We start from the raw sequence: 19,098 nt of genomic DNA on the forward strand, positions 1-19,098 counted from the left end.
TGTGTGCTATGCAAAATAGACTCAGAGGTAGATCTTAGGGTAGTTCTCTCAGAGGTAGTTCCTTATTCCGAGAGGTAGACAATAGAGATTACTAGGAGCATACAGAGTTTTCGGTCCCTATTTAAACCTGGCCGTGAATGTATATTTTAAGAAAATCAAGGCGAATTGCAGCTATTTAACCTAATTTCCATACGCACTCGGAAGAGGTTCATTAGTTAATTAAATAAATAAATAAACAAATAAAGCCCGAGCCGGCGGTGTGAGTAATCCCTCTACGAAACTGTGCCTCTATTGTAATAACCGCTAATAGTGCCATTAAAGGTCTTACTAAAACAAAAGTGCCATTACAGCTTCCCTGGAGCTGCGCGGCCGTTCCCAGGCGGCGGGAGCCGGCAGCCGCGCGGTGCGGGGACGGGCGGCGGCGGCGGGGTCGCTCTGGCCTCTCCCGCCTGGCGAGGAGGGAGGGCTGGAGGGAGGAGGGGGCCACTGCCGTGGTAGCCCGGCATCTCGCTGTTTGTCGTGCGCCCGCTTCTGGGCCCGTTAGCCCGATCTGGTGTTTCTGGCTCGCCGGGAAGAGCCGTGTTTGGGTTTGTCCGCCTGTCCTGGAGAGCGCTTTTGTAGGGTGTTTTTTTTTCTTTTCCTCTGAGACTTGGCCTTTTTTCCTTTTTTTTTTTTTTTTTTTAAATACTAAAGTCTTGATCTTTACATCCGTCGTTCCCATCGCGCTACCCTCGGCCGCCTTTCCAGCCGGTGACGCTGAATCCCTCAGAGAGGAGGCAGGCGGGCCGGTCCATCCCCGCCGAAGTTAAGCTAACGCGGCCCTGCTCCTTCTCAAAGCGACCCCGGTGTGGTAGCCCCTCATCCCGAACAGAGGTTAACCCCGCCGGGGCCGGGGACTCCCCGTCAGCTCCAGGCCCGTTCCGGCCCCTCGGACCGGCCTGTCAAGCGGTGCGACCCTCTGTGCCGTCGGGACTGAGATACCTCGCCCACCGCTGCAGACGGGGCTTAGGGCAAGATGTCAGCTCTACCTCTCGCCCAGAGCCCGGCTGTCTCCCCCACCTCACGGGCTGACAGGTCACCCCCTCGCCATCCAAGCCTGGGCCTCGCCTAAACGAGAAGCCAAAGCTAGACCGAGGGCAGGGGCCGCCTCCGCCCCGTCCCCGGCGCTTGCCGGGGCTGACAGCTCGCCGTCACCCGGTAATCTCCCCGTTGCTCTCCCGGCCGAGGGAGGCACAACCGCGCTGGGGAAAAATCCCCCAGAAGAGGCGGCGCTGAAAATCCCGGCGCTTGCAGTTGACCCAGGTTCCTTGTGAAGGATGGCGATTGAATAACGCGGGGGGACCATGCGCTCCGGGGGAGCCGGGGAACAATACAGTAGACACAAAGGAAATACTCCAAGTTACAGGGCAATCCGATACTTAACATAACACATCGCTAAGTAATTCTTTTAGCAGAATCCCGAGCAGAAAAGCTACCGGGCTTTCAAATGTGTCTGTGTACGAATTTATATATTTGGAGAGCAAAGGTGGGAGTTGTTCCCAAATATTTCTAGATGTTATTACAGTTTAACTCCCTGGAAACTGGGAAATGGTACAATGTTAATGTTGAGGTACTTTGAAAAACAGCCAGAGATGTCAAAAGACGGTGGGGGGGGGAAATCGTGCCCGGGTTCGCCGAAGGGAGGGGAGGGACGTTCGTATGAGAACCCCCATGTCTTTCAGCCGTAAAATAGTACCTTCTTTGGGGTGCCTGTGCAAAACCCCCTCTCCGTCCCTGGGACGCCGTTGTCGGAGCCAAACCTGCCGCCCCGTGCCCGGGGAGGGGTTGGCGGGCACAACTGCGATTAAGGCCGGTTATTCCCCACCTAGTGTCGCCTGTCAGGCATCCCGCTGTGCCCGTCCTGCCCTCCCAGCACGGTCCCGGTGGGGACGGGAGCAGCAGTCGTTACAGACACCAGTAAATGGAGGGCAAACAAGTACAGGGGCTTATCTCATCCATGTTTGCCGACGGCGGGATGCCAAGGAAAGAGAGGTTGCGAGTAACCCCCCACGCAAGCAGTGCTTCGCCGTGCCAGCTCCTGCCCGCCGGGGCGAGCTTTGCCGCTGAGCCTGGCTCCGGCTCTCCGGGCTTTACGCTACCGGCAGCGGCCGGAGCCTCCTCAAGCCGTTGGCTGTAGGCGATGCCTTACCCTCTAGCACGGCAAATGGGCTGCGCTCGGGGGACAGGCCACCCCCACGGGTGTCCCCAGCATTTGCAGGAAGGATGCGCCAGCTGCTCGCTCGCTCGCAGGGAAATCGCTCTCTGGGCCAGCGTCACAGGTAATTCGTGCTGCAACGGGGCATTTTTAAACGTTTCCTTCGAAATGACCCGTCCGGCAACGCACCGGCTCCACAGCCGGTCAGAGACCCGGCAGCCTTCGCCGGCGGAGATGCCTTCCCTACCGGGGCCACCCCAACAAACTCCCACCGCGTTTAAGCGATGTAGGAAACGCTCGTTTTGTATCGGCAGCTCTTTTGGCCTCACTCCAGTCCAGTGAGCGTGCGTTATTTACTGGCTGGGCAGGAGCAGCTCGGCTGAGTCTATTGCATCCATATGTTTACAGGACGTATTCCGCGCGTTCGCAAGTCTCTCGGAAGACAACTTAATGGGCGTTAGTCCTCTATCTGAACGTAAGGTTTTATTCGTTTCGTTTCCACCTTTAAAGCGATCTGCTGGTGGATTAAATGATAAAATCATCGGCTTTAAAATAAGCTTAGACGAATGCCAGGCTGAGCCACCAAACACGTTTATGTTTGATGCGAGTTCGCAACTGCAGCTCCAATTTACAATTTCAAAGGGAACAAATCTGCGGAAATGACTTTTTTAGTTCGGGTTAGGAAAGAATCTCAAAAATAGTGGAGATTTTTGGGATGCTGTGAAACCGTACCTGGCCAGCCGTAAGGGACAGGACGGAGCAGATAGCCACGCACGGGTGCGGCAGAGACACGGTTCGTTCCTGAAGAGCTTCTTCGTAAGTGGCTCAAAGAGTAAATCTGTCGCGTCCTTCGGAAAGTTAGGGCTCGTTTCAGGACAGATTTTACACCGCTATGCGTAACCCTCTTTGTAGGGATATAATCCCACGTATCGAGACTTGAAATTAGTAAATCGAAATAAGGGCAAGCCGCGCAGCACCAGGACTGACGCTATCGTTCGCATTTGTTACCGCCTCGGGAAAAAGACTGCGGGATGTCTCTGCGATTCGCAAACTTTCCGCCCCAGGGAAAGCAGCGTTTCAGCAGAAAGAACATTTTGGCGGGTCCCTGGAAGTTTAGGAGGCTTCTCCAAACTGCGAGTTGGGAACGGCGGTAGTAAAGTGCGACTTTTCGTTTGGCTCTTCAAAGCAAATTTCCCAATGCGTGGCCAAACACTTCTCTCAGCGAAGGGAGGGTGCCCTTCCCCTGCTCACAAGAAAGCACAGCCGTACACCGTGCACTTCTGCCGTGCTGTTTGGAGGGACCCGCTCGGGCAGCCAGAACGACTGACACGGGGTAGGGAGACAGATGCCTCCCCTTGGGGCTGACCTTGAGTGCTGCTCCTGCCTTGCGGAAAGGAGGCGTCGGGGTCGGCCAAGGTCCCCGGGGTACCCTGCCTGGCGCTGGGAACCGGAGGCTCCTTTGTACTTGCCTGGCGGTAGCGGGGCGTGGGACCAGGCTCCCCTAACACCGGGCCACCGGGAGGAGGCGAAACTCGTGGCGAGGCACCGCGGGCAGCCGCGCTTCGCCACCCGCCCTCTCCACCGCCCCCATTCCTCCAGTGAGAAATCCCCTTCACCCCAGGGGACGCCCTAAGAGCGGGGAGAAAGGCTCCCATCGTTTCTAGACCAGGGCTACCTGCAGACACTCGGCCAAAGGGTGCGCGGATCCGGGAGGGCTTTAGGCGCGGCCTTTAGAAACACGCTCCACAGCTGGAGCTTAGGGCAGGGTTTTCCGCCTGGGTGTCAGCCTCTTCTCTCTCTCATAACGGAGCCAAGCGGGGCTCACGCTGCAGCGGCCTTTGCCCCTGCAAGCTTGCGGCACGGGGTTTCTTTGAAAGCGCCTGGTCGGTGAGAGGGCACCGGAGGAAAACGCGGCGCTGGGTTTCATGGCTGCACATCAGTTTGCAGCAACACTGATGGCTGCCCGGGCTGAAGGGCACAGGGCTGTGCATCCATGGCACGCGTGTGTGCCCACGCGAAACGCTACAGACGGGACCCCCGCCCGCAGCGAATTAGGGCGCTTGTGGAGTCAGCGACACCGCGTCCCGGCCGGCAGCACCGCCGGGCTGGCAGCACCGAGCATCCCCGCTTTTCACCGCCACCGGCCCTTCCGCAGCGCCTCTCGGCGGCGGGGAAGCACGGGCCGGAACAGCCTTGGGACTCCGTGGCCTCTCAGAAGCGGTGCTGTAGCCCCGAGGGCTGTCCTTTCTCTCCAGAAAGGAGGCATTAAGGAATGCGGTCCCGTCCCTCCTCCCTCTTGCTCTCCGTCTGTGCGCTCCTGCGGGCAATGGCACGCTGCAGAGCCTGCCATCAGGCCTCCAGCTCTTCGGCTGGCAGGGGTAGCGGTCTCATCTCCACTGGGGAGCTGGTGCAAGCCTTCTTTGCATGGAGGAAATGAAAAAACAAACACACAAACCAACCCCAGCCCAGCCCCAGCCCCCGCCCCAAGCCCCCCACAACGCAGCTCCATCAATAACCTTTTGCTGTCACCAAGGCTGTGCCGGGCACACGGGCTCGCCCCAACCCGCCGGGCAGCGCTAGGGCAGAGTGGCGGAGCCGGGTCGGGCCTGTCGGGTCAGGGGGGCCGGAGCTCGGTCGGGGCCGGGCTGGCCGCGGGCGGGTGTTGGGTGTGGGGGTGAAGCTGTGCAATCGCGCCGACAAATTGCTCTGTCCCGTCCGTGCGCAGGTGAAGAGGCCGTCGGGGCAATTTCTTCCCGACTGAGCGACGGCCCTCCTTAACCTCCTCAGCCCCCTCCCAAGCCGGGACCGGCCTTGGCCAGCGTCGGGGTCACCGGCACCCCCGCGCAATCTACGCTCCCGCCCAGCCCGCCGGCCGGCGGAGCAGAGGGCAGCGGGGCGAGAGGGGGCTGCGCTGGGCAGGCCCGCGTACGGGTGTTAGGGACAGTCCTGCTGAACCTCCCGCCGGGACTACGCGTGGCCGGGGCAGTAATTGAAGACAGGCGAGTGTCTCACAGCTCCTTGTGCTTTCCGTGTGGGAACCCCCCGCTGGGCGCCAAATGCCCTGGCCTGTGCCTGGCAAGGCTGCGGGCTGGCCGGGTGCTCCGCGCCCGCCTCCACGGCGGCTCGTCCCTCGGGTCTTCAGTGTGTGGCCAGTCTTCCCTCATCTCGGCCGCGGGGGAAGCGGGGACGGGTACGGTGCTGCTGACAGGACGGTGCTGGCATGACGGGCGAGGGGCAGCCGTTGGAACAGGCGCCTTCCTGGGAGTGCGCTGGAGGGAGGGCGGCTCTCTGGGAAGGGAGAAAGCGGGTCCGCGGGGGTGCCCTCACCAAGACCTCCGGAAAAAGAGCAATTCACTTCCAACGCGTGTGAGTAGAAGGGATTCAGCCTTTCCCACCTCCCGAGCCCCCACGTTGCAGCCTGGACCGCTCCGCGCGGGAGAGGAGGGAAGAGCGGGCGGGTTGCGGGCAGCGCGTGCCCCGCCAGGGAGGCAGGGCGGGCCCGGCTCCGCTTCCCGCTCTAACCAGCTCCTTGGTTCCCTTGCAGGTCTGGGCGACGCCTGGGGACAGCCGAGCAGGATAGGGCCCTTGGATAACGTGGCCAAGGAGCTCGGATCTCATTTGCTTCAGGTAGTGGATGCCTTCCTCCTTTCGTACGCGCTGCGCATCGCAAGCCTGGTGTTGCGGTGTGATCAACTTCTCGCCTCTCCTCCTTCTCTTCCTCCTCTCCCCCGCATCGCCAGAGCAGCCTGAGTGAAGCCTTCCTCTTACTCCCAAGCCTCACACCAACCACTTCAATATGTTTTTATTTATTTATTATTATTTCTCCTTTGATATTAGTAGAAGTAGCAGCTTGCCGTGGCACTAATCGGCTCTCTGTGCACGCAAAGCATGTCCCAGCCGTAAAAGCGCTAATCAGACGCCCCGGAGCTACTGGGGATGTCCCGCAGGCAGCCCCCGGCAAACGGCGACGGGGTGCACGTTTAGGCTGGAGGGGTGCCCCGACATCGGGGATCGTCGTTCTCCGCCGGTGACTCTGGAGGGGAAACCTGAAAGGGAGCGCAGGGCTCCCGAGGCGGGGGGGTGAACATCTGGGTTAGATCTCCCGTGGACGTTAGCACCTGAAAATACCGTTGTTCACAATCCCGTTGATCTGCTCTGGAATTCCTCTGAATTCCACCCCCCCCGTAGGAGAGTTTAGGAAGTCGTAGCTGGGGCGTATGTGCCAGCCGGAGGGAAAAAAAAAATAATTACGTTTAGCTCCATTTTTTTTTAATATGTGAACTTAACACAGCAAGGGTTTTTCTCCCCCGATTTTAAAGACCTAGTAAACCGTAATCATTTAACGGCCGTTTTTATTGTGGGAGGTTAATTCCTGGTCACAGAGCTGGAGCTGTTTTAACTGTTCGCTCGGGTTAGGGATAAAAAAAAAAAAAACCCAAACAAAAAAGCCCGACCCAACCCCCCACCCCCCCCCCAACAGAAACTCTGTTCGAGTTCCGTGGCCGCTTCCCCCACCCCCCACCCCCCGAGCCGCCAGGAGGGCTCGCCCACCTTTGTCCCCGCCAGCCGGTGGCGTTCAGGGCGAACCCCGGCCCCGGCCGGTGGCCCGAACGCCCGCCCGCCTCCCCCCTCACGTCCCGGCCGTTGGCCCCCAACGCCACCCCGCCGCCCCCCGCCGTCTCGCGCCCCGGCCGTTGGCGGCGGCCGGAGGGCCGTGTGCAGCCCCCTCAGGTAGCTGCCGTTCTCCGGGGAAGGTCAAGAGGCGGCAGGGTGGGCTACCTGGGAAAGCTGTGCGAGATCATCCGACGTTTGAAATGCCGTGCAGTTATTTATTTGTTACTGCAGCCCTGCAAAAATATCATCCGTTCTCCTGAAGTAAAATGAGAGCACACTTTCGGTAGAGTGATTTGAAGCACCCTTTATCCGACCGCGCATAGTAGGTGGAAATTGATAAAGTTCAAAATTGTCTCATGTGGAGGTATTTCTAGCCTTGAAAATTCTAGTTTAAGTAGCTGATGTCCTATCAGCTGTTTCAGAATTACTGGGCTACCTAGAAAATACATATCTAGTTATATCATAAAAATCATTGTTGTTACACTTGCTCCTCCTCCCTGTTAGCTATTTCACGTTTTGTCTGGCATGAAATGAACTTAAGTAACATTATATGTTAATCACCTGTAATACTCATTTTACAGTTCAGTTATTTCTGAATTATGAATGCTTAGCTTTTTAATCAACCCACATTTACTGTAAACTTTATTTTAAGGGTTCTTAGACTGAAACCTTACATGTGAAGTTTCAGCTTCAATATGCTTTTCTGTATAGGAAAGTTAGAGACCTACCGCACCATGTAATGCAGTAATGGAAGCATTGACACGGTTTTAGTTATGATACTGGGCAGAGCAAGATGACAGTATTTAAAAGCAAAGTTATGGCTAAGGATGCAATAATTTATTTCCCATTTTAATACATCTACAAAATTTAATTTATGTTCCAAAAAAGAAAAAAAGTAAAGGCAAAGAGTAATCTGGTTTCAATTACATGCTGTAGAATCGTTAGTAGGCCAGAGAATAATTTGGAATATTTTCTTATTGGGGCAGCACTGTACAAGTATGAAGCATACAGGATTTTATTGCTTCTCTCCTGCTTCAGTAACTTAAAAGATGAATTAAAAGAGGCGTTTGTTTTGTCTGTGTACTGTAAAAAAATATTTTTCTCTTCCAAATATATTTTCCAATGACGTTCATATGCTTCTGTTGTTCAAAGCTTCCTGAACTAGTTAGAGATAATGGATACTTTTTGACTGAGAATATCAGATAGTTTTGAAAAAATGCCTCAAATTAGGCACTGAAGAACCAAGGTACCTCCAGACTGATAGTCTGTATGTCCAAATTGTGGTCAGTTTTGGCTAACCTGTACCATTTCCATCATAATGTTTTTTCTCATATGAATGATATATGACTAAATTAAACTTCAATTTTTACTCAAACAATTAATATTTACCTTCCAGTCAGTATCCTGTCAAAAATTTGTAGGATTGGATCTCAAGTTTGCATTGCATAATTACCATTAATCGAAATTCACAAACTGTAGGGATATAGTTTAATGAGCATAAAACTCTCTCTTCAAGTGTGATGAAGTTTTGAATGCTGATTTATTTTACTTTCTTTTTCTAAGTTTGCATAGTTGCATAGCAGACAGCCCCCTGTTCAGAAAGACATTATTAAAAATATAGTCAAAGAAATTTAAAGTGTTGCTTATGGTATCATTAAATATATTGCAAATAGCGGTAAGCTGTGTCTGCCAATTATACCATAAAAAATGGCTTGCGTAGTACTAGACTTTCCCCTAAGTACCACATAGCTCAGGATTTGTACTAAGTACTAAAATAACCAGAATCAACAGGAGAATGTTAACTTAAAGTGAAGCAGTAAAGCTAGCATCTGTAGGGGGAATGAATTGGATTTCACAATGTGTGCATGTGTCATAGAATTTGTAGGAACAGCATCGAATAAAGGTTTCTGTTCCTTAAATTTTGCTGCTCTTTGCTGCTGTTGAAGTTCAATAGTAATCTTCCTCCAAAAGACTTCAAAATTTTTTCACTGTAAATGGATTAAACAGAGTGCTTGCATTTCACCCTACATATTTATTTTTTTTTTCAGACTTTGGATGGCTTTGTTTTCGTGGTAGCATCAGATGGCAAAATAATGTACATCTCAGAAACAGCATCTGTACATCTTGGCTTATCTCAGGTATGAGTGATTTATTCTGTCCATTTGTTAAATACAGATACTAGATTTGGAACCTAATACTGATATCTTGCCATGTATATAATGTCATTGGTTTTTAGGGGTATTTGAAGCTTCAACTTTATTTTCTGACAAATGGCCTTACTTAAATATTCAAGTTTTCTTTACTTACAACCATGTCATGACTGTCTTTATATCTTTTCTTGTTCATTGTATTTTACTCCTCATTACCTTTAAGAAGGGTAATAAATAATATAATATTGCAAATTGCAGATATATACAGAACTTGAAACCCAAACCTATTGCCTGTGTGGTAACGCTATACGTCTGAAATAAAGTTTAGAATTCAAGTCTATATGTTTTAGATTGTGTAAGATATTGAGACTTGCTATGAAATAGAGGAAATCTAATGTGGAACATGAGTTTTATGGTAAATGTGCTTTAGGAAAAAAAGAAAAGGGGGGCAGATTTATGAGTGTTCACATGGAATTCAGGGTAGTTTTTCCTGAGTTTTTCCAGCTCAGTGGTCTTTTCAGTAAAGCGTTTTATATGGTTGTGATAGAACTCATAAAACTCAGTTTACTACTGTTCTGCACAAGAAGTATAAGGGGTTTTTATTGTTTTTTTTCTTAGAAGGACATTTCTAATTTTTTGCCTTCTTGGGATAGGCACAAGGGCAAATAGCCTGAATTTATTGCAGAGTGCAAATTTCCATACCTTTGTGTGTAAATGTATTAAACAAATTCATTGGTAGCACCTGACCTAAAGCTTGCCGAAGTCCAATAGAAAAACTCCTAATTAATTTCACTGGGCCCTGGATGAGACTTGCAAGGAACAGAAGTGTTTCTTCAGAACCAGTAGCAGCTCAAACACCCCTCAGAGTTAAATAAAGTGAAATAAAGACTTAATAGCAGAAGGAAGAAGAATGAGGAGATGAAGGTGAGAGAGAGCAGGACATTCTGAAAATGGCTGGGGAATATGCCCTGTGGCTATTCCAATAAACAGAGAAGTGGCTGAGTTGTGGAGATTATATAAGTACTTTAACTTTGGTAGTAACTAATACTTTTGATTGAAAAACTGTGAAGTTCTTTGGATGCATGCTTATAATAGTGATATTAGAATTAGTAACTGTGAGACAAAAATAGAACTCTAAATAGCTATAAAAAGTAAGTATATAATCTCATAAACACCACTTCTAAATCCAAAGTTAACTACAATCCCTGTTTTTGTAATCTCTTTTAGAAAAATTAATTTTGAGAATTGATATTCTCTGTGGATGCTTTTTTTCTGCCAACTTTTAAAAATGTGTCCAGGGATCATTCTTAGTTCATGCAGTTTGTTCAATTGAGTCTGTTACAGTATAGTATTAGTTGTTTCATAATATTTAATGCATGTTCAAATTACCTTAAATATTGCTTTGTTTAAGAATAAACTTTCCTAGAGAATGACCATATTTTCTACTCTGAATCCACTGCATTATTGTAAGTTTTTCTCGCCCTAACTTTTGAAAAGATCCACCATGCTGCTGACTGCTTAAAGAGATTCATTTAGTCAGTACAACTATTCCAAAGCACTGCTTGCTGTTTGATAAGTGCTAACTGATCTTCCCGATTTTGTCCAGAAATTGTTTCTCTCTTTTTTTTCTTTTTAAGGAATATCAAGTCATCAGATCTTGTAGGTCTCAGTATCATCCAGTCATCTGGTGAAATTAAAGAACTATGGGATCAGTAGGACACTAAATAGACTTGGCCACATTCAAGGAGAGGGGACTGAAAGCTTCATACAAGCTTTAGTCATATTTAGCCCTCATGCTCTTACGGCCCTCTGCACAGACTGAATTCCATGTGCGTTGCACATGTAAATATCTGTAAACCCTTAGTGCAAGAGGTGCCAAGGAAAACTACAGGATTTGGTCATATTGCCTATTGAAGTCAGTTTAATAAGCAAAATCACAAATATTTCACTTTAGCAGAAATTTGTCAATGAATGGGCTGTATCCTTGAACTCCCCAGAAAGCTATAGATTGGAGAGGACAGAGGGATGCGAAATTTAAGGCATGTTTTAGGCTCTCAAAACACTAAGTGCTTCAGCAGTTTCACAGCACATAGTTTTTTGTTTATAAATACAAAATCCCAGCTAAACAAGGCAGTGATTTCCCTCCCTCTTTCCTCATACTGTTTTATCATCTAATCCTTTCTTGCTATTTCTTAATGTTGTATTTTTGAAGGGACAATTTTGTTTTAAGTATTACTAACATTAATACTAGGCTACTCCTACGTACTAGGGTATTAATACTTTAACACTGGGATATTCCTGTAAGTTTCCTCGGGCTCTAAATGAGTTCTTGTTCCTACTTCTCTGGAAATCACTGGGAGTTTTGCCACTGTCATCAACAAGAATGAGATTGGTCTGTAGAAGAAAATTCTGCAAGTCTCCCTCACCAAGTCATAATCCCACACTATATTTTCAACAAGTGCTCTTATAGAGCTCCAGCCAATACAAGCTGAGACCAGAGTGATGATGATTGTAGAAAATCTTTTAGAGTGTGCATAGAAAGGCCTTTTTATTAAATAATTTGACAATTAACTAGTCCACACATCAATTGCCAGTTAAAGTGCAATTTATTTAAAAATACATATTTAAACTAAATAAAAAGTCCATTTAAAAATATTTTGCAGGTTATTCTTGGAGACCTAGTACAGTAGCCTTTATCTTCTAGTTGATCTTGAATTTAACTTCAACAGAAAGAAATTAGAGCTTCTGAATAACCCTTCACTGGCTGGTGTAGTTAAGCTAGTTTAAAATTTTAAAATAACATTAAGGATTGTTTTTCAGTACTACGTTACTCACTTCTGTCTGCAGCATCAGAGAATCAGAAACAATATTTCTGAAAAGGCTACATCTTAATTTGTGGACCTATCACTTAATTTGTGGCTTTGGATTTTGATCTGCCTTTGCTCTCAACTGTAACAGTAAATATTGTAAATACTGATGGGTAGGACCCCCTCCTCCATCTAACTGCCATTGGCCTCAGACCAGAGTTGAACTGACTTGCACTAGCTGAGAGAGCCAATTCCTTGCCTCTTTTTTTCCATGGATAACGAATAGGTTGAAATTCCCCAAAGAGTTTTTTTCCTTAGAGTCCAAAGATGCAGAATGGAGAGGAACATCCTCTTAGGAAACAATGGTGAAAGATGTTTGTTTGTTTTTTTTTTTTTTAATTTTGAAAGCCTGGAGCTTATTCCAGCCAATTTTCTGGGTCCATGAGGGAGCCAAGCTTATCTTTGACTTTTGATAAGTCTTGAAATATTTAACCACAAACATCTGAACTTTTCCAAGAGTTTATTTTACTTTCATCATATAAGTATATGAAAGGCAAAATATGTAATTATTTGCTCTAGAATCCATCTACTTAGTCCTCTGTGTTTATTATGAATCGTTTCTTGGCAGGAAAAAAATATGCAGCTGAGTTAGTTACACATAAAAAACCTCTTAGTAGGAAACAGCAATATTTGGTAGTAAGCAGGTATTTACAGATATTAAAAAAAACTGCATCGAGGAAGCTGGTTTAATAAGCCTGAGGCATGGGATTTTAGAAGGTTTATGAATTGAACCATATAATTTATTTTTTTAAGTTTTCAGTGTTTCATTGTAGGTTTTAAAATAGCATGCATGCACTATGCGTAGCAGGAGACTGTGGTCAGTTTCAAAATTATGTATACATATTTTGGTTATTTGACTCTTACATAGCCCCCATCTCTTTGCTGACGGCTTTATGTTTCCACTTGCATTTTTACAGTCAATTTTGGTTTCAGTGTTGTATGTTCACCTCCCGCTGATTTTGCTGGGGTTGCAAATGCAGACATGAGAGTAGAAAATATTCCTATGTGTATAATGAGAAAAACTAGTCATTAGTTTGACAAAGCACTTTAGTTTTGAATTTTACATACAAGTCCTGGAATACAAATTACAGTTTGGATAAAACTGTGACCTTGAGTCCAGTCCTGTGAATCCTGTGAACAAACATGTATTTCCATGAGTAGTCCTTTCAAAATAGGTAGTGACTTATGGAAAAGCAAAAGATACTCATGAGTTATGCTTTGTAAGAGGGTAGATGCACGTTGATGTGGTTATGATGATACTCGGTAATAGCAGAGATGCCACAAGACCTTTTGGATTACTACACTTGATATTGCTAGTTAGGTTGGTTGGTATTGTTTTTATAAGAAGGTCTTTATATGGAAGGGTGAAACTGCACATAGCCACACATGAATTTTTTTTTTTTTTGAAGCTGTATTCTCTTATAAAATTGTTTTAATTTCAAAGGCAAACCATACTCTTCAGTAAAATCACTGTTAGCCAAAGATAAAATAGTAAGAACAGGGTCATAGGTGGTACTTCTTTTGGTTTGAGCACTGACCACAGCTGTGCATTTTTGTGACAATTTTTTTCATGTTCTGGTTTACTAAGCATGTAGACCAATGAAATGCCAATCACCACAAGAATTATTAGAATCTAAAAAAAATGAATTTTATATGTCTGTAGTTGATTATGATATTTATGGAGATAGCTATGGACATTTACAATATGCTTTTCCCCATGTAATTAAAAACAAACAGAAACATTGAGAAGCATGACTCACAGTGAGATTATATATTCTCCTTCCTCCCCGCCACTAACGCTTGAATATGGGATGTTACTATAACAGGTTCCCACCTGTTACAATCCTGAAAAGGAACAGCCAGTGCTTTTTAAGGGGAACTTTTAGAGAAAATTATATAAATGAAGCAATGTAGATACCCTTTCCTTTCCTTTCCTTTCCTTTCCTTTCCTTTCCTTTCCTTTCCTTTCCTTTCCTTTCCTTTCCTTTCCTTTCCTTTCCTTTCCTTTCCTTTCCTTTCCTTTCCTTTCCTTTCCTTTCCTTTCCTTTCCTTTCCTTTCCTTTCCTTTCCTTTCCTTTCCTTTCCTTTCCTTTCCTTTCCCTTCCTTTCCCCTTCTTTCTCTCTCCTTCTTGTCCTCCCTCTCTTCCCCCTCTTCTTCTTTTTTCCTCTCTTTCTTTCTTCACCTCTTTCTCTCTGCCTTTCTTCTTTCTTTTCTCTTTTCTTTTCTTTTCTTTTCTTTTCTTTTCTTTTCTTTTCTTTTCTTTTCTTTTCTTTTCTTTTCTTTTCTTTTCTTTTCTTTTCTTTTCTTTTCTTTTCTTTTCTTTTCTTTTCTTTTCTTTTCTTTTTTCTCTCTTTTTCTGTTATTCAGCAAAATTTTATTCTGGTTAGAATATCAAACCAGTGTTGGTGGTTTTGTTTTTGCAGGGAGGGGTTGTTGGAAAGAAGCAGTGAGGAATAGATGGCTAGAAAAAAAGTTAGTTTGCATAGTCTTGGGAAGAGACATTCCATGAATAATGCAGAAAATGGAATGATGAGAAACATTTTCGGAAAAAGATTGCTTGTGGGGTAGACAACTTCATTTATTCCAAAGAAAAGGCAACTCACACATCTTAGCAAATCAGTAGGATTGGCTCAGAATAATAGGTTAAATTACTTCACCTCTCAGCTGTCTCTGATCTTGGGGGCCCAAGGCACATCAGGCCACACCGAACAATTGGGCAGCCTGACACTAATTTAAAACACAGGCTCAAAGTATTGGTTCACTCCTTAAATAAATTACTGCATCTATCTGGAGACTTTTGTTGGTGAGTTTTATACGTGGCAAATAGAATTAGCAAAAAGGACATACGGTGCACGCCACTCATTTTTTTGCGCAACAGTTATGGGTACAACAGTGGGAAAGACAGAAATACATTCTTGTGCAAGCAAAGTTCAAGTGAGAAGAGGGAATATTTAAGATAGATCTAGTCTTTACTGTGCATGTTTACTTAAAGCAGCAAAGGCTCATTCCAGCACCCATGAAAATCTATGGAAGTCTGACTTTTGAATTCACTGGCTACTGTTCTGAGCTCTTTGCACTACTGTGGATTGAGTGTGGTGGATCATCTTTGAAAAGACACAAAGGAATTGTGTAAGTTTAGTAGTTTGGCTCTGAAGGCTCATCTGCCAGCTGAATGCAGGTGATAGTTTCTGAGAACCTGTAGAAACATTGGTTTTTTGCATATCTATCTTTCTGAGAGACATTAACACAGTTCACAGAGATTTTATCCTATTTGTGGCAATCTAACATTTCTACAGCTGCTCTAGTTCATCACTTCATTTGCCAGCTCACTCTAATAGCATTTCTTCTGTATCCAGATCATCACCAGAAATTCCCACAAAAGCCCCAATTATATTAGTTACTGCTGAAAAAGGAATTAATTCAGTTTAATGGGTATAATTTTTGATACATTCAACTTATGTTTTAAAAATGGTGTGTAGTTACCCTACACACAATGCATATGCAGCATATGCAGGTTACTTAAGAGCACTTTTAGGATAGGAAAAAAAAATAGCCAGCTGCACTGCTTCACGTGTTACATGTCTCTTCACAGGTGGAGCTTACTGGTAATAGCATTTATGAGTACATACATCCTTCCGATCATGATGAGATGACAGCTGTTCTTACTGCTCACCAACCTCTTCATCCTCACCTCTTACAAGGTACTTGTGTGATCTGTGATCAAACTACCATTGAAAAACTAAGAAATGTAACAAACCTAGGCTGAAATGAGACAGGTTCATATTTATCTGATGTGAAGCTATGTACCCGAATGGAGGAGGAGCATGAACTTGAAACTGTGGCCTAGGATTCTTATTTGTTGTAGTAAAGGGAATAAGGTATCCTAGGTTAAATAATGGTTTTCATGCCATGGAGTCTATGCAATTTTAAACAGGTTTTTAGATTTGTCCCAGTAGCCATTTCATCTCTTTTATTTTGTCATCATTCCTGAGGTTGCAGGAATGTTGCAATGGTCTAGCTGTGCACAGCTGCAGCTACATGGTCTTAGCAGAAAAAAAAAAAAAAGAATAGTAATACATTAGGCAATTGGGAAATAGGAGGACACTTTTAATGTTTTAAAAACATCTGTTAAATTTGAAGCTTGGACAAAAAGCCAGACCTAATACCCTCCACTGTAGGAAGAGCAAAAATGGGTTTTATAAATTACCTACATTTAGAAACTCTCATAAAAAAAGTGATCTCTCCAGGAAAAGAATATCCTCTTGCCTTTATACTGGATCACTGATTCACCAAGCCTCTCCACACATCCTGTTCAGGTGCTGCAGATGATTCACCCACGCGTACCCATACAGCATGATGCTAAGCTGGATGGAGTGTCAGGGAAGACAGCAGAACTCTTATTGATTATGTGAACGCCTGGATCAGAACTATCCACCCTGGCTGTGCTCAGACACCACACATAAATATTAACAGAACCCTTTGTGTATGAAGTTGTTACTTCAGTGTTGTAACTACTATATAACTAACAGATATGCTCATCTTTGCACTGTCTTCTTCAGTAGCTTTTGTTTCTTTGGGAGCAATTCTTTGAACTTTAAAATATCAGAAATAATCTGCTCCATCATGTACAATGTGCTTTCGCATGTATTTCATAATTGCTTAATCAATTGGAGCTCATATCTTGCTACTTTTTACTGGCCTTCTTAAGGCACAGCTCCTAAAAGCATGAGGAGCTTTGGGTTCGCACTACAATTCTGGTTAGGATCAGGCATTTTTTTTTTTTTTGCATTGTTGCCTGTGCATTTTCTGTACTTGGTGATCTCACCACAGTTCTGACTGCTGTGATTCCATCAATGCAGAACTGTGCACGCTCTGCATGCAGGAAAGTTTAATGTGTCTGGAAGCATACGTACTGCTCGGAGAGGTGTAAATGGAAGAATTATCTTAGCCTCCTCTCTTCCTACCCAAACAGGTTGTCTTGTGTACCCCGTGGTGTCTTGAAAAACAAACTCTTATTTTTCTTGGACTCTTCTGATTCTAGTTGTTACTTGACTATTTCATACTTTGCTCATTCCTCTGTCAGGGATATTTTTTAAGTGTTGACATTTTTAATTTATTTTTTTTCTTTTTCCTACCTTACTGGTAAGCAGAGGTGATACCTCTGGTATAAATCCATGAATTTTCATGCAGTTCTGCTGGTATCCAGAATTGGTAGTAAGACAATTTTATACCTACTGCCTTGCCAATGGCAATAGCCTCCTGTCTTACAATATTTTTTTTTTTTAATTTGTTAGTTGGAGATTTTTTGCAAATTTAAGTCGTGGGCAAGTGATTGGAATTAATTTCTATGTCAAATGCAAATAAGCCCACAGGTCTTCCTGTTTCTGTTTAGTATCATGACTGGTTTACTAGAAGCAGTGAGACAGCACACTAGTACTACAGTTCCAGAAGTTTTTTGGTTTTGTTGTTGTTGTTCAGAACTAGGTACTGCCTGTTTCTTGCTTACATTTGGATGTCTCTGGATGCTTATCTTGCCTGTTAGCATTTGTTTTCGGAAACAATCGGATCTCTCTCATTTTAGTTACTTATGGTCAAATTCTTTATTTCCTTAACAAATTCTTGTCAGTGTGAAGTGTAATTCTGTTCTGGTTGTGTTTGAAAAGACTTTACACACAATTGAAACTGTTAATTTCAGTTTACTTGCAACTGTTTCAGTTTGAAATTCTGCTGATATAATTAGGGCCAGATATATGCCTCATTCTCTGTAGCTTTCTTTACATCATTCTACATAGATGCTGTTTGTTATTGGCATCAAGCTCTGGTTTCTTGATAGTGCAAAGGTAAAGAAAAATTTACTTTGAAATGTGATCCATTTACCTATGTTTTGTTTTGTGTAAAGTTTTGTGGAGCAGAGGAAATTGATAAAAACTTCAAAACAACAGCACCTTATTTGGATTCCTAGGCTTGAAGAAGACAAATAAAGGAGTTAAGCTGTGTTCTGGTTTGTATAGGGATTATTTTATGCAAATCTTACTTCTGTGTGTCTCTTCCCCCTACAATGTATGGAGCAGGTGTATTAAACTATTCAGAATCCATAGCTAAATCTCTTTAAAATTAACAGAGTGACCAAATATTTATTTATATTTGTCTTCCCTGTGCCCGTAGTTCCCTTTTCTGCAGTATATGCATTTTATACATATGTATCCTGAGGTATAACCTGAAACTACCTGGCCTATAGAAATCAAAGCAGGTTTCCTATTTTTCTTCAGTGAAACCCTGAAACCTGTTTAATAAATGACAGGAATGAAGCAACTTCTGTCTGTCTGTCTGTATCTTAGTAGATATTTTGAATATTTAAATAAAACATAGAAGTTTACAAATAATTTAGGATAGAGAGAAGTTGAGTGAAGTGGCTTTATTTTCTAATAAAAAGGAAACAAGACTTTTTAAAGAGCATTTTTTGTCATTTGAGTTTGATTTTATCTCTTTTAACCTTTTAAAACACATGTGAATCTTCAAGTCACTCAGGAGTAAAATCAATATTGCACTGCAGACACAGATGTTCGTAACACAAATTTACAGCTTGGCTCATGTAACTTGTGAAAGATGTGTTCTTCAGCTAATTCTCAGACATGTGTGTACATTTTTAGTTCAGTTGCTATTTTAGCAGCTGTAGCTGGATAAGATCTGTTATCATAGAAATAAAATCACAAATGTGAACGTACATATCTATATTTTGTGGTATTCTGTTACTGGTATTGAATAACTCAAAATATAGATTATTTTTTACCTCCAATTTTGCAGTCTGTATAAATTTTAAAGCTATCCCTTTTTTGTTTCTTCATTTGCTTTTAATCTTCCTCATTTTCCTTCCTTATTCTCGTCAAACCTTCCCTTGTATTTCCAGTGCTTCATCAGTTCCATAGAAGTTTTTCTGAAAGACCAAACAACATGAGAAATGTAGAAACCTTGCAGCTCTAGAAATCTTTTTTGCAGGACTTTTATTTCACAGGGAAATGCAAATTATTGCTCACTGTATAAAATCAGACATAGCGTGGATTTATTTATATAATTGTCACTATCTCATTGTTTTTCTTCAGATATCTCAGCCTGGTACTCAAAAAATGATATATTAGTTTAAAAGGCATAAGCCTCCTTAAATTACAACTTTTTAATTTTGTTAAGTTTGCCCTGGACTTCCTAATGTTTCAGGTACAACAAGGTACATCTTAAGATATAGAAGGTAGATCTTTTTTTTTTTAAAGACAGTGA

The 19,098-nt window shown here is 44.2% G+C and overlaps 1 protein-coding gene across 3 annotated transcripts in view; it reads left to right on the forward strand.

The window, feature by feature from the left end:
• The window catches only part of SIM2 (SIM bHLH transcription factor 2), a 62,004-nt gene that overhangs the window by 4,321 nt on the left and 38,585 nt on the right, over positions 1-19,098 (forward strand). For all 3 annotated transcript variants that reach the window (XM_054813827.1, XM_054813826.1, XM_054813828.1), the window contains 3 exons: positions 5,739-5,821; positions 8,857-8,946; positions 15,419-15,527. In XM_054813827.1, coding sequence (XP_054669802.1) covers positions 5,739-5,821; positions 8,857-8,946; positions 15,419-15,527 — 282 coding nt within the window. The remainder of the gene's footprint in view (positions 1-5,738; positions 5,822-8,856; positions 8,947-15,418; positions 15,528-19,098) is intronic.

The sequence above is a fragment of the Grus americana genome, chromosome 1, assembly GCF_028858705.1.
Source record: "Grus americana isolate bGruAme1 chromosome 1, bGruAme1.mat, whole genome shotgun sequence".
In the NCBI taxonomy this organism is placed as follows: Eukaryota; Metazoa; Chordata; class Aves; order Gruiformes; family Gruidae; genus Grus; species Grus americana.